Source organism: Tasmannia lanceolata, unplaced genomic scaffold (assembly GCF_043159265.1).
Source record: "Tasmannia lanceolata isolate RefF3 unplaced genomic scaffold, GAP_Taslan_0.1 ptg000019l, whole genome shotgun sequence".
Taxonomy (NCBI): Eukaryota; Viridiplantae; Streptophyta; class Magnoliopsida; order Canellales; family Winteraceae; genus Tasmannia; species Tasmannia lanceolata.
In genome coordinates, this window is record NW_027518696.1 from 6,851,919 (window position 1) to 6,867,921 (window position 16,003).

Here is a 16,003-nt window from a genome sequence, read left to right on the forward strand (position 1 = left end):
TTGGGAGCCTCCGGCTAGCGGTTTCATGAAGCTCAACTTCGACGGGTCTAGCTTCGGTAATCCGGGTTTGGCAGGTATTGGGGGAGTACCTAGGGACGATGATGGAGTCGTGAGATGGGCCTTTGCAGGCCCTATTGGGTTGGCTGATTCTAATGAGGGAGAAGTTTGTGCGGCACATACAAGGATCAAGCTCCTGGTGGATGAGGATTTAATAAAGCATTTGTCGAAGGGGACGCCTTAAATGTCATACGGCGGTTATCCAGATCTCATCCTCCCCCTTGGAGATTCGCGGCTTTCTTTAATGAGATAATCAATATTGTTGGCTCTTCGAGCATATCCTTTCGCCATATAAGGAGAACAACAAACGGGGATGCGGATAGGATGGCTAGGGCAAGGGCCCAGAAAGAGGATTTTGAGATTTTCAATTTTCTCCCTCCTTGATGTGGCCACGTTGTCCCTCTTAGTTGTCTTATTGTATATTCTGGCTCTCTTTCATTGTATTGGACTATTTCGGTCTCTTTTAATGAAATCTAATCATTTTACCATTAAAAAAAAAAAGCAATGTAGGCAGCATCCCCCGCCCCGCCCCCAACCCCCAAGACACACACATATGTACATGTACATACATACACATACACTATAATTACAAAATTAGAAATTCCAACTCCTCTTGGCTTACCTACCAAAAAAAAACTTGCCTTGCTTAAGAAGGTGAGAATTGGAGTACAGATAGAAACATGACTCGGGAAGAGTACAGATAGAAACATAGAAATTGGTACTTCCCATTCAATCCACTCTAGTACAACATAGAATACTAAAAAAACATAAATATGGATCATATGATTAAATTATCACTCATAATTCCATATCATATACTAATTTTTTTTTTGAGAAAACACTTCGTACTCTTAATTATCTAACAAACTATACATTTTACACATGTGATTAGATATTCAAATTATAAATTCGGATGTCCGATTATGCTTTAGAGGTTAAGAAATATTATTGCCTAATATGGTGCATAAACTATAGTATTGAATAAAGCATGACCATCTGAGTATAAAATATACATAACAATTTGTACAAAATTGAGCAGTGTTCCTTACATTAATTCACTCTCAATATGTACGCCCCCAGTTCTAGAGCAAGTTCATCCACTGTAATGGATGGCTACTATGATCAAGACAACATAGCTCATTAAGACAATAGTGAATCACCATAGAGAACAAGATTAGTTCTAGATTCCTAATCATTCGAAACTCATATGTTAGTCAAGAAACATCTTGGAGAAACATCGACCATGTACAAATACCTCTTTGTAATTGTTCCAAGGATCAATAACTCTAACACTAACTAGATGCCCAATCGAGTTTTCCAAAGGGAAAAAATAAAACATCCCTAAAGCTCAGCCTTGAGGTTTCCACAGCATAAAGTAAACCCTAAGAGTCCAACAAAAAACCTACCTTGCCTTGGATTTGTGTAGCCATTCAATGGTACGGATCCCTTGCTGATGGGGCTTACGGAAAAGACAACAAAGACAAAATTCGTAGGGGGTACAAAGATGCTGGAAAGAGGGGTCAAGGTCTGATGTTGACATTTCTATTTGAAAAAAGGATGCATCTGGTAACTGAACAATATGATCTTTCTACAACAGCTAAGTGTGGTAGGTGGTCAAGAACCTAAAGCCCATTGTTAGGATGCCACTAATGCTCTAAGACGTATAAAATAACACGATTAAGAACAGTCATTTCTTCTTCTTGTTCAACTTAAATACAGTTACTGTTGCGTGAGGTTAATGAGCAAACTACTGGTGGGGTGTTTGAATAAGCGTATAGAGCATCTTCCTTTCACCTTTTTTATTTTAATATTTTATTATGACAAGTCATATCTTCTTCCACAGAAAATCCCAAGGTATACTGTCACAGACCCATGATTCAATTCCAATAACATAACTAATTGTTTCCTTGTGCATTTCAATTTAAGAACATGAATCAAAAATCAAAGTTAATCAAGCAGAGTTTCTAGTCCAGATAGCACATTTCATGGAGTAAATGAGCAAAATGCATGGAAGAAACAAAAATAAATAAAAATAGATCAACTACAACTAAACTAGTGTGGAATCATGCATGAGTCGCCGTGAAATGTTTCGTATGTTTCAAGGCAAGCAAGGTGAATGTATCAATCAGCTGTCAATTTCTAAATGCATTTTAAACTAGTAGACCCATAAACTTTCACCTCATTAAAACAAAACATTAAAAAACCCAATTCTGATTATATGCATAGAGATAGTATTTATATGTAAATTTACATCCAAACATACCTCTGCCATTTGCTATGCTCCACGGGATTCCACGCACGCGGTTTTGCGACAGTACAAGGTCCTACAGTTGCCTGCAATCAAATACAAACACAATACAAGCAATTTCAAGAAAATTGATGTTTTCAAAAGCTCCTCATAAGCCAAATCTCTCAAACCATCCTCTGAAGCCCATTCTAACAAAAAAAATCCGCACACTCCCTAAATTTCACTTTAAAAAGAATCAAAATCAAAGCCTTAATTCCTCGCCTCCAACAAATCAACCCAAATTAATGTTAATTCCAAAATCTCAGCAGATTTTCGACCGAATCTCAATCTGAAATCCGACAATTTGCCAATCTACATTCACCTACGCAAGATCTAACTCTAATCATGATCCCTAAACCCCAGATCTACCTCAATTTCAACAGGCACAACCCTAGCGAACAAAAAACTCTTAAAAAACGCATCCCTACCCCATGATTTACGCAAATAAAATCAGATCTCGAACGAAATCAACAAAAATAAGAAGTAAAAACATGAAAAACATGACGAATTCGTAAAAGGAGAACAGATCTGAGGGAAATTGAAAGAACTCGTATAGATTACATGCTTACTTGCTGATACAATCCAAATAACAAGAGAGCAACATCGTTTTCGAATCTGGAGATAGCGCCTTTGTTGGAGGAATTTGGAGATCCACCGAATCCTGCATAAGATGCGGCCGCGTAGAATCTCTCGGGGTAAGCGAGGCCAGAGCTTGCCCTCGCCATCGCCATTTTTTGCAGAGAGATGACAAATAAAAGGAGATGCAGAGGAAGAAGAAAAAATGTCAGAAGAGAGAGAGAGAGAGAGAGAGAGAGGTAATATGGTGGCGAGGGATGCGTACGGACACGTTCTGCTGGGAAAAAGTTCTACTCTTGCTTAGCGATGTGTGCTATTTTATGTTTTTTTTTTCTTGGCCAAATTTAAGGGAAATGTTATAAGCACTACTGTATTATGATTTTGATGAGGGCACTCCGATCTGAATGTTAGAGGCTTGATCTAACCCTTTATAGATCGGAAGGTTAGGATCAACCTATGGAAATTGTTTTTTGGGGCACAACCTATTTAGGCTGTGGCCCATCTAATGGACGGTTTGGATCATCCTATGGTCTTGGCCATACCGTACTTTTAATAAAGTGAGGAGTGCCTTCATTAAAATACAGTAGTGCTGATAACATTTCCCTTAATTAAATGAGAGTGAGATATTAAAATGCGGGGAGTGCGTAATGCGCCAGGGCGTACGGTAGAACTCAGTCGAGATTTTTCATTCTACTACTATCAACGGCAAATGATAAATTCGCACCACCCCCTAGGATAATTCGCACCCCTTAAAAGAGGGAATGTTGTAGACTTCAACACTTTTTTGACGCCAATTCACGTTAGAGGGTTGCGAATTTATCATCGCATTGGCAATTGATATCTGCATCCCCATGTTTGATAACGGCACTCTCCTCTCTTCATTTTGTACTTTTCTAATTAGTGGTAAAGGGTGCTACAGTTCCAAAAGAGGTGTGGTTGCTTTCCATACTGTTAGGAAGAGAGACTGGTTTTGCTGAGGTAAGTAAGATCTTTCCCCAACAACCCATACTTTCAATCTTTCATCAACACATGAATAACTCTCAGTCTCTTTCCATGTAAAATTGGACGTAAAATTTGTTTTACGTCCATTTTTTACGTCAAAAGAAACCGAGCCTACACAAATAACCCTGTTTTATTGCGAACAGCCACTTTTATAATCAATGGTAAAAGGTGGGCACGGGTGGCATGTATGTGAAATTGGGCAAAGAAAGGTACCAAGAAGCCTCTAGGCTGTAGTTGCAAGGAATGTGTAGGAATTTAGGGGCATGTTTGGCTAGGCTGAAAATATTTTTATGGGAACTTTTTTCTCTAAAAAGTTTTTAGCTTCTTTCCATGTAAATTGGGCCAATTTAAAGAACTAAGTCCTAAAGATTTTCCAAATCTGGGCTCTATTTATTTCCATCTCTTAGTTAGAACCTTTTGAAGTAATTGTGTAGAACACATGCCTGAGCTGAATAGACTGAATGACCATGTTTGGCAACCATGAAAAATTATTTCATATAATATAAAATGGGGTTTGCTAGAGACAATCGCAGAAGGCATTTCGCAGACCGGCTGTTGCATGAGAGAGCAGCCATGTAGGCTCACAATTTGTCTTATTCATTTAATTCATCTGAGGTGGATTCTCTCTCATGCAACAGCCGGTCTGCAAAATGCCTTCTGCGATGGTCCCTAGAAAATCCGATATAAAATATTCATGGGCACTAGTGGAGAGTGCATGGAGAGAGCATGAAAAATCCCTAAAAATAGCGGGAAAAAATACGATACTTCAAAATGAGTTATTTTTTTTCCTGTTTTCGGGGGCATTTCATGCTCCCCTCAGGCACCCTCTCAACTCCCTCCCCCTCTCAGCCCATCTATCACAACAGGCCCTACTAATATTCTATGGAATGTTTTTTCATGGTTGCCAAATATGCCCAAAGTACGCGACTGTCAATGGTTGACAATTGGGCTCACTTGAGCTCCCCATTTGCCAAACACCTTTTAAACCTTAGAAATTATAAGAACTAGATAAAAGCAATACAAACCTTATGCGAACAGAGTAAAATACCTTCACCTTCTTCCACAGAGTAAAATACTTTGAGATACCACAATGTAGAATACATCAATCTAATAGTGACAACCTTCATAGCTTTCCAGGTGTTAACAGAAATTTTTGGAAATGAAAGAGGGCATGCCTGAAACATCAATGTACTTGGAATAAAAGCAATTTAGAAAATTTTGAAGCGCCTAAACAGTTCTCTTATTTTGTGTACTTGAGACCAAAATGGAAGTTCAAAACCAAGCATCATAGAGATCAGCGATACAGGCTCTCTGATCTGAGATTTTCCGCAATCTCAGTCTCCCATCGGTCCCCATTTTCAAGTAGTTTTTCCTTGTCATACAACAGCTCCTGCAATGATGAGAACAAATTTTCATTTGTGTTTCTCAAAAACAGGAAGAAAGAACCTTAAAACTCTTAACCAAGAAGATGGGACTTCACCTCATGAGTTTCTGTAGCGAATTCAAAGTTTGGACCTTCAACAATGGCATCAACAGGGCATGCCTCTTGGCAGAATCCACAGTAAATGCATTTTGTCATGTCGATGTCGTACCTGGATACCCAACAAAAAAAAAGATGATGTCTATTTAGAACTGAACTACGAACCAAAACAAATAAATACCCATTACCTCGTAGTTCGCCGGCTACCATCTTCTCGTTCCTCTGCTTCAATGGTAATTGCTTGCGCTGGACATATCTGATATGAAAAAATGCAGACGTCTTTGGATAACATGTCCTTGACCCCATTCTTAATAAGTCGAGGCAATGGCAAGCTTTTCAAGTACTCATTCAAATTCCTTAAAATAACAGGGATGCCAAGCCAGGTGTGCACCAACCCACATGAACATGGCTTCTAGGACAAAATGTTAGCTCGTTTTCATATATTAGTTACGTAGATCTAATGTACTCCTACTAGTGTGGATAAACTTTCCTGTGTTTCTATTTATATGAACTACACACCACAATATTTTCAAGACAATTATTGATTTGTGGGCGTGTCAGATTTTCTGTAACGTGTGCATCTGAGAATCAATTTACATACGCATCCCAACAAAGAAATATTTCCAAATTATACTAGCAATGACATACAAACACTTACGGCTTCACATAGTTTACATGCAATGCAACGCTCCTCGCCAGTTGGATAACGTCGGAGAGCATGCTCTCCGCGAAAGCGAGGGCTCAAAGGACCCTTTTCAAATGGATAGTTAATCTGTAACATGCACAATGAAACCTTGAGAACTAAAACTATCAGTAAAAGATGCGTTCAGACTAAAATCAAATAAAAGATGAACTTACAGTAACTTTTGGCTCAAAGAAGTATTTAAGTGTCAACATCAAACCTCGAACCATTTCAGTGAGAAATAATGTGTTAATACTTCGTTCAAAAACTGCAATCGACAACAAAAGCATCAGAGTCCCCATCGCAGTTCTGAAAAATGCACTGAAGCAGAAATTGGGAATGGCAAACTCTCTTATAGTAACCTAGTGCTGTCGCAAATAAATCCTAGGATGACATTACCAGAACTCCAATCCTTAGAAATCTCCTTGGTAAGTTTCTCCCTTTCCTCATCCTCTGCAAGTTCGTAGATAAGAGACAAATAAATAAGATTTAGAGCAATACCGATCACTTCATTTAGAGTAAAGAAAATATGATAAAAACATTCAGTTCAGAAGCCTGGGATGGGTAGGTTATATACAATGGGTAGGTCAAATACAATCCATACACTGCCCAAAGCATCTGCAAACAGGAGCTCACACTCTTTTGGCAACAACCCGTACCTCAAAAACTATTGATGTGAGTCAATCATCTCTATACAATGGGTAGGTCATATACAATCCATACACTACCCAAAGCATCTGCAAACAGGAGCTCACACTCTTTTGGCAACAACCCGTACCTCAAAAACTATTGATGTAAGTCAATCATCTTAGCATCCGTTAGATTTATGTTTTTTTTCCTATTGGACAATTAGACATGTGTTATTTTCTTTTATTAGTATTTTATTGGGATTACTAGTATTTTTATTTAGCCTAGATGTAGCGATGTCCACATGACATATGGCCCATCATACCCTTTTTTCCCAGTGGCCCACCTTCCCCACCTTTTCCCTAAGCCTACCATCAATTAAGCCTTAACCCATACATCATCCATTAAAAAAATACGGATTTACTATTTATAGTAGCTGCGAACTTACTATTTATAGTAATCACGTACTTACTATTTATAGTAATCACTGATTTACTATTTATAATAAGCGTGGAATTATTATTTTTAGAAAATCCACAAAATACGCCTCACCCCTATAAAAGCCCTAAAGTAGGAAGCCCTAGAAGGTTTTTAGAAATCTTGTAAAAGATGTGAGAAGAAGTCTCTCTTGTCTCGATGTACGCCATCCTCTCTCCTTTTCTTTCTTGGTTGTGTTTATAAACCCTTTCCTCTTTTCCCTCTTTTCACCCGTCCTAGTTGGGTTTATAAATTGTTTTCTCTCTTTTCCCTCTTTTCACCCTTCCCGGTTGGGTTTAAAAACCGTTTCTCCTTTTCCCCTCATCTTTTCTTCACCTCGATCTTCATTCCTTTTCTTGCCCGTGGAGTTTTTAAGATCTTGATCGTTTCTTAATCTTGATCTTGATTGTTCTTGTCTTCATCTTCCTAATATTGGCTAAGATCAGCACATCCTTATCCATATCTTTATCTATATTTATTTCTTGTCTTGGAGGTTACCCTATACCCTACACATATCCCTCACATATCCCTACCCTTATTCCATTAGCCCTTCTAGATTTCTTTGGGCCATAGTTAGGGAGTTTATTTTATATCTTTTTTCACATCGTGAACATACTTGCACAACGTTATTCCATCTTAGTTACACATCTGATTTCTTTGGCATACTAATTGGTGTTTATTCTGTTATGAGAATGTATGGTTCATGTTCTCATAAATCAACCTACGAACCCTAGATTCACGTTAACTATCTACAAAAAAAAATTGGTTCAAAAATTCATTGCACTTAAAAGTAGATCACCAGTAGCTATATTGTAATGTTCTGACCATCGATATTAATTGAACAACAGCTTCATGCATATGAAAGCTCTGGCCTTGAGTATCTTTAGGCGTGGGTATTCGGTTAAAACCGAACCGAAAAAACCAAAAATATCAAACCGAAACCGAAACCGAATTTAGTTAGAACCGAACCGAACCGAAACCGAAAAACGAAATCGGTTTTTCGGTTTTAACCTAAAAAACCAAATTCACGGTTTTTTTCCAACAGACGCTTTGGCACTCACAATCAGTGATCAAAATCATGAGTTAGAAGTGAAAAATAAGGTAAAATGTAAACATTAAAAAGGGAAAAAAAAGATCTGGAAGGGAAGCGAAAGTGTAAAAAAAAAGAAGCTAAAATTCCAAAAACAGTGAAAAGCTGAGGAAGAAAGGCAAAAGGAAAAAGAATAAAAAGGGAAGGAGAAAAGAGAGAAGAAAAACTCATATAAGGAGAAGATGCAAAGCTCTACTCTGAAGAGAATAGTGAAAAGCTGAGGAAGAAAGAAATGCAAAAGGAAAAAGGATAAGATGAAAAGGAAAAGATGAAGAACCTTGACTGCAGTTTCAATGTTTGACCCTAGAAATGGAAAGAGAAAGATGAGATGAAAGGGGAGGAAAAGGGGAAATGAGATTTGGGACAAAAAAAAAAAAAACACCCTACCTGCGGGTCGGAGACGACAACCGGTCAGAGATGGGGTCGGAGACGGCGGGTGGTCAGAGATGGGGTCGCCACTCGCCGAGTTGCAGAGGCGGCGGATGAGTAGAGAATAGAAAAAGAAAACCCTAGCTTTGCCTTTTGCTGTCTTTCACTCTTTTGCAAACGAAAAAAAAAAAACGAAAGTTAAAACTTAAAAGGGGGGTTGGATATATCAACTTACTACCTTATTTTTGGTTTGTAAGACCAAAACCAAACCCAAAAAATGTAAATCGATATTTTAACACAAATTCAGCTAATTCGGTGCAACCGAATTTTTTTCCTTGCCAACCGAAACCGAACCTGACCAACCGAAATTGTAGCTCTTGTAAACCGAAACCGAACCGATCCACCCCGGAACCGAACCGAATTGACCGACCGAATTCGGTTTTAACCGATTAATGCTCACCCCTAAGTAACTTAGCGTTCATCGATATGAATCAGAAACAATCACCAGTAACAAGACAAGTGAATAAGCAAAAGAAGATGAACTACAAATACCAATATACTCCTTTTTGGTAAGTGTAACAATATACTCCTCACACCTCCAAACAGAAAACTACTACCGAGTTCCATGATCAATACATGTAAAACTTTGGCCCAATAGCAGTACCAGTACCAGTAGACTTGGTGTCCAAGTCGATTTGAAACACGGTTGAATACCTAATCAAATTTTTTTAAAAATTAAAAACAAATTCTACTATAGAGATTTGATTTTTCAATTGTTCATCAAGCATTTTCAGTTCTCAGAAAGCTTGAGTAACCCTTTGCTTGCGCGAGCAAAGTTTTGAGTGAATTGATTTGACTAGGTGAATATTGAGTGCTAGCTAAAGTTTTTAAGCATTGGGTCCTTGATGAGGATCTAGACACCCATGGAGCCCAATAAGTAGCATAATTGCGCATTAAGACTTTTAGGTATTTATTTCGATGTTATTTAGTTTTTAGATTTTTATTTCCGTGGTAATCAGTTTTAGGGATTTTATTTTCCATGTTATTTAGAGTTAGGATTTTTATTTATTTCCATTGCCTAAATATAGGCCTCATGTAGTGGACTTTGATAGCTTTTTGGAATAAAATTGATTTACATATTTTTCTCCCCTCTAATTTCTTTCTTCCTATTTCTTCTCTCTCTTTCCCTTCTTCTTCCTTTCCTCCCTTCTTCTTCTTCTCTTCCCTTTCTTCTTCTTTTTCCTCTTTCTCCTCTTTCTCTTCCCCATTAGTCCTGCAACACATAATGGAGGCACCCTAAAATGGAGCGCTTTGGAGAATGTTATAGTCAAATGTGATGTTGAGAAATTGTGGTATATTCTGGGGTTTCTTCTGCGAAATAGCTCAGGTGCATGATAGTCTATATGAAAAGCTGTGAATAACTTAGGAACGAAATTGGGGAGAGTGGGCATAAGGGTTTGGATTATGTATCGATGACCTTTGGTGGGGGATGAAGCCTTCTGCAATGTCTACCCCAAGCCTTTACAGTATATAACCAGGAATGAGAGCACCATCAAACAGTGGCATAAGGCATTGGGTTGTGTGGAATTTAAGGTTTTGTAGGAACATAAACGATTAGGAGATTAATGGTCCAATGGACTTTTGGGGTAAGTTGATGATGACTGTATTCCAAGTTATGGAGTAGACATGAGAGAGGCTGTGAGATAATCAAAGAATATATTAAATCTGTTTTTGTTTAGGGTCCTGACTTCAGTATGGGGGCAGCCTGTGGTGTTGATCAAAGTGCAAGCCTCCCTTCCCTCCTAGAGTTGAGGATTTTTTTAGCAGGAATAGGGACAAGATTCTTACAATCTTCCACAGCAGGAAGATACTGATTACAAATATATGCATCATATAATGGATAATGGACACGGGTTCGAGTCACGGAAACAGCCTCTCTGCAAAGCAGTGGTAAGGATGCGTACATCTAGCCCTCCCCAGACCCAGCAATGGCAGGAACCTTGTCCACTGGGCCGACCTTTCTTTATGTAATGGATAATGGAAGAGATGATCAACCGCATTGGTTCATTAATTGAGTGATGGAGATGTCGGGACTGATATTTCTCCTTATCTATTTGGGATGTGTTGAATTTCAAAGCAAAATTATTGGAATTGTTTAGGGGTTCGTCAGGTGGGGCCTTCAGTGTTAAAGAGGTTTTGCAGAATCAACCCTTATGATGTGCTATGGGGAATATAAAAGGAGAAGAACAATAAGATGTTTAGGGATGATATCGCATCTATCTATAAGCAAGTGAAGAGAATTAAGATGATTGGTTTAATGGGCCATGGTGAACAAGAAGGGGCACCAAGTCAGGATTTGAAACGATTGCAAATGGGTGGTATAAGGAAGATATAATTTACCATAAGACAATATTTATTTTTCCCTTGTAGGGGGGCATCAAGTTCATTAGAGTTCTGAGGTTTCTGCCAACACGGTTCAAGCTTATTTATTCCAAAAAAGTTATTTTGTAGTGGTTATCTTTCTTAAAAGAGCATTTGGTGATATTACTATGTGAATCTTAAAGGCTCCGTTCAGTTGCGTTACTTTAGGAGGAAAGGAAATGGAAAACATGCTATTTTCCGTGCCAAGACTGAAATTCGTGCTTTATGTTGCCTTACTTCGGAGATGAAGGAATCTTACGTGGATTCCACCGATGCTGACATGTCGTATCAAAATCCATGGTTGTTTTTCCTTCTCTCGACTACAGGAAAAGCCCAAATTCTCTCGGAATCTCAACATCGAGACTCAAAAAAAAAAAAAAAAAATCGAACAAAAAATGAGCGAGCACTGCAGCATCTCCATTCATGCGCTCGTCCATCTTCTTCCTGCTCAGGCTCATCCTCACTCTCCTCCATCTGCTTCCTGAACCCTAAACCAGGTAACCCCCCCTTTTTCTCTCTGAAACAATCCAGCACCGAATTTATGCTTTGTCAACGATCCAGCACAGTTTCTGAAGCCAGCCCCATTTCGAGGGTTTGAGTTGGGGTTTTCGGATGCAGCAGCAACCAGGGTGATTTGTGATATTTCAAAACTTGTTGAACAATCCGAGCTATACCAGCAACAGCCATGGTGGACATGGTAAAGTAGCATCCCGATTTATGTGTCTATCTAGGATTGGGAAGCTCTTGGATCTGATGCAGATTAATGGGTGTGCGTCTGATTTGAGGATGTATTCGGTGGTCCTTTTGTTGCTGTAAATATGGGACTCGGTTGATGTTTTGAATTTCGTGGAGGAAATAGGCAAGGTGAGTTTGCACCCAATGGGTTGGTGTATAGGCTTGTGATTTATGTTTTTGTTAGTGAAGTGAAGGCAACGGAAGGCATTTAAAATCGGATGGAATTGGAAGCTGTGAAGCATGATATTGTGCTAGATGGGTTGCTGTCGTTTGGAAGGGAAATGAAGTTTTCGATGAAATGACAGATTGACAGTTACACATTATGAAATACCAGTCACACTAGTGTTTTTCCTAATTTTTTTTTTTACTTGTATCATTTTTGTATTGTAAGTGGAGTGATTTCAATGGTGTAATTTGAATTCTTGTTTATATGGAAGAAGTTGCAAGCCTGACGTGGTTAGACATAATGCATATAGGGCTGCAATCTGTAATGTTTGGGACATGGGGAGAGCAAGAGTGCTCATGAGCATGATGGTTGAAGAGCATTGGGGGAGCTTACAAACATATAGAATTTACATTTATGACTTTCTTTTTTCTACAACTTACAAGCATATAGAATTTTCAGTTTATTTTCTTTATAGTTACCTAACAACTGAATGCCCATATGACAGGTTTTCTTTTTCTTTTCTTTTCATTTCCTTTCCATTCGCCACGTCATTTCCTTTTCCTTTCCCACTTAGGTAATGCAACTGACCGGAGCCAAAATGATTTGAGAACTTAAATTCAGTTAATAGTTATATAAATTAAATCATACACATTGAGCCAAATCATAAAATATTTGATTCCTAACAATAACCACATCCAGTAATCCAATATTGAGACTATTAGTTTTCAAATAAACGATGGCAGATTGATGACTACAAAACAAACCTTTCAAAGTAGAAAATTGGCGTGAACTGAATCGTTGTCCATATGTAAGTGAAGCTTGTATAGATTGTCCACCTCCAACCTACAACCAAGTTAAGGCCCTGATCAAAATCCCATGGTCTAAATTGAAGACCTTAATATAGAAGTCTCAGTAAATGATCTATAGGGAAATGATGAAAAGTTCCTTCAACAAAATTACAGCAGAGAGAAAAAGCAAAAAAAAAAGAAAAAAGGAAAGAAAAGGAAAATAGTGTAAACAGAAATGTTGATTTTCAATCAGAAGCATAGTAAAGAGAGTAATAGCCATGATTTGAAATGATAAAACCAGTATAAATCTAGGCTACAAGATTCAAAAATAAATAAATAAATCTAGGCTACAAAATGGAGGGTAAGCCGTATGAGATATTCACATTTCTAGACATTTCTTTCTACTTAAGAAGCAGAGACAAAATGTAAACGGAAAGGTTGATTTTCAATCAGAAACACATTTCCAGACATTTCTTTCTACTTAATAAGCAGAAAAAAAATTAACAGAAGGGTGCAATAACTGTCATAATATTGTCTGCCTGATAGACCTCATTAACAACTATGTTTTAACCAACCCTTAACAAGGCTTTCATTACTTCTTGCAGACAGAGAAATACCTCTTGTTCCATTTTTTTTTTTAATTCTATATGCCCACCTGAACATGTTAAGTAAATCATCGTAAAAGTTCACCCACTCATAAAAAACATACACGCTCTTCTTAAACAAGTGAATCCAACTATTTGTTAAAGCTACAGAAAACCGAAAACACAAATATCCACATGACCTTTATACATCATGCCTAAAAGGCCATGTTCTAAGCAAGTTACAGCTAACTCCATATTTTGTCATTTTATAAACTAGAGCACTAAACTGTCTGCCTCTCTCCATGAATAAGGGCAATCTGACCAATGCGGGTTCTCCAAGCCATGAAATGTTCTTTTTCTGTTTATTTCTTCTTTTTATCAACTTGAAAGTGAGCTTTTTGAATTAATCAAAACTACAGAATAATTTTTATAACACTAAAGCCCATGAACTATCATCAAGTACATAAGTGATTAAATAACACCAATTCTAACAGCTTAACCTGTTAAAGTAATTGGTTGTTTCACATGGTATCAGAACTATTACCTCGTGGCATGTCGTGGGTCTGAACCCAACAATTCCTTGATATTAAACAACACCAATCCTAACAGCTTAAGATTTTGGGGTAATTGGTTGTTTCACAGTCATCAGGCAGCTGAATAAGCTATAAATAGTACAAAATCCCTAAAATTTACTGAGCAGCAGCCCTGAATTCGCTTCGAAATAAGGAAAGCTAAAATCCAAATTTCATCTGTAGATTTTCCATACAAGATTACAAAAACCCAATTTCGTATAAACAAAAACAAGCTGTCGAGATTGAACGGATGCATGCAATAAATAGAAGTTTTTCAGATCGGTAGTGAATAAAATTCACGGTCTAGCAGATTCAAACAATAGAATCAAATGGAGGGAAATCGAAAAAAGAAAAAAATCTAAAAATTGCAAGCTAGGGTTTCAAAGATATACACAGGGCATGAATGAAAAAACAAAAAACAAAATCTAGGGTTCGACTAAATCCTATCTGAGATAACGGTATGAAATCAGGAAACATGGAATAGAATGGGTGGAATGTTACCAAATGCTGAGCGCGAAAAGCGAGGAGAGATTTCCGGGCGAGGATCGCTGCAGCCATTGTGATTTGGGGGCGAGAGGTAGCTCAGGGTAAATCCTGTTAAAATGATTAAATGAATATGTGTTACGAGAGAATTAAAAAAGGCAATGATAAATTCGCACCCACTATAGGATAATTCCCACCACTTGTAACGGGAATTGGGGCGGACTTTGACGCTTTTTTTACGTCAATTCATGTCAAAAGTGGTGCGCATTTATCATTGCCCATTAAAAATCTGTAAACACAGGCCGTAGTGACGCGGAGGTCACGGCGCCCTGTCAAGATGCTAACGGTTAATAAAAAAGCCATATCGTTAATGATATCCACACTTGCCATATTTTCATGAGAAATTAGAGGAATGCTAGGGTGAAGGGTGCCCTTGTAAAAATCAGATGAAAGAGCACTCCCATTGGTTGCCATCACCAAAGTGCATTTATTGCTTCTTGACTTTTACATTTTTCTTTTATTAGTCTGGCATTTTATGGAAGTTGTAACATCCTTTAAAAATAAATTAAAAGTATAAAGTGTGAAAAAAAAAGCGGGCAATAATTGGAATGCTAAACTGAAGGAAGCCTTTGTAAAATGAGATGAAAGGGCTCCTCCATTGGCTGCACATCACTCTAGGGCTTTTGGGCGTGTTCGGCAACTATTATTTTACGGGATTTTTCCTTTTTTTAGGAGTGGAGAATGACGAAAGCCAAACAAATCTAAAAAATCTTGTTTGGCTGCGTGACCCGCTAAGGTCCGTTTCCAAAATTTCTACTACTTTTTTAACTAAAAAATAGGATTCCTTGAAGCGATAAATAACCGTTTCTAAATTTTCTCATCACTCCGCTTCTGCCCGATTCTTTAGGCTAGAATGAGAGGTGTTGCCGAACATGCCCTTAACATTTGTTGATTTTTACATTTTAGAGTGAAGATGCAGAAAATGGGGGAGCCCTTTCATCTCATGTTTGCATGGGCTCCCTTCACTTGTAGCATTCCTCCCAATTAAACATATGTTTGAAAAGATGAGGAGCCCCATCATAAGAAGAGAAATTATATGATGCCGGACCGTCAAAATGTAAAGGGCGGAAGGAGACAAAAACTGCTGCCTTCGTTTTTTAACCAAGGAAAAGTAAAAAACGGTGCTTTCCCTTGGATTAAAAATCAAGGGAGAGAGATTTTGTCTCTCTCTGCTCTTTATTTTGACGGTTGGGCATCATATAATTTCTCTTATAAGAATATGGAAGTGTGGATAGAATCCCCCAAAAGAATCAAGGGGGGTGATGATCAGAGTCATAAGTCATAACTGATCGCAAGGGCCTTGTATTTGGTCTTTACATTAGAATGAGAGACATTGGGTTGATTCTTTGAACCCCATGATAACTGATTTAGGTTTTTTTTTTCTCTGGGCAAGCTGGGGAAGGCCAAAGGGACGGTTGACTGTGCAATCTGTTCTTGTGCTTCATGCTAAGAGGTTTGATTTGCTGCATCTATGTGGATTACATGTTTGCTTGATGGCTTACTTTTTTTCTAAGTGATTCCTGCCCTGGTAACGGATTCTAGTCACT

General features: G+C 38.1%; 2 protein-coding genes across 3 annotated transcripts in view; both read right to left on the reverse strand.

The window, feature by feature from the left end:
- Nucleotides 1–3,226, reverse strand: part of ACBP4 (acyl-CoA binding protein 4) — a 29,264-nt gene extending 26,038 nt beyond the window's left edge. For both annotated transcript variants that reach the window (XR_013236788.1, XM_077361940.1), the window contains exons 1-2: nt 2,914–3,226; nt 2,321–2,391 (exon numbers count right to left, since the gene is read on the reverse strand). Coding sequence is in view for 1 of the 2 variants with exons in the window: in XM_077361940.1 (XP_077218055.1) it covers nt 2,321–2,391; nt 2,914–3,075 (233 nt within the window). In the remaining variant the exon portion in view is untranslated. The remainder of the gene's footprint in view (nt 1–2,320; nt 2,392–2,913) is intronic.
- Nucleotides 3,227–4,955: 1,729 nt separating this feature from the next.
- Nucleotides 4,956–14,534, reverse strand: LOC143852713 (uncharacterized). The gene is made up of 8 exons (XM_077362275.1): nt 14,415–14,534; nt 12,734–12,812; nt 6,484–6,537; nt 6,261–6,352; nt 6,061–6,174; nt 5,591–5,658; nt 5,403–5,514; nt 4,956–5,312 (listed from the first exon to the last, which is right to left on the reverse strand). The coding sequence occupies exons 1-8, from the start codon at nt 14,469–14,471 to the stop codon at nt 5,217–5,219; spliced, it is 672 nt and encodes a 223-aa protein (XP_077218390.1). The 5' UTR covers nt 14,472–14,534; the 3' UTR covers nt 4,956–5,216.
- Between the last annotated feature and the right edge of the window lie 1,469 nt (nt 14,535–16,003).

Bases quoted from the DNA above. Each gene is read 5' to 3' on its own strand.
- LOC143852713 (XM_077362275.1), bottom strand. From the start codon at position 14,471: ATGGCTGCAGCGATCCTCGCCCGGAAATCTCTCCTCGCTTTTCGCGCT. The intron at 6,538-12,733 runs GTTTGTTTTGTA...ACGAACTTGCAG, and splicing joins CCAATTTTCTACTTTGAAAG to AGGATGAGGAAAGGGAGAAA. The intron at 6,353-6,483 runs GTAATGTCATCC...TGTCGATTGCAG, and splicing joins TTCTAAGGATTGGAGTTCTG to TTTTTGAACGAAGTATTAAC.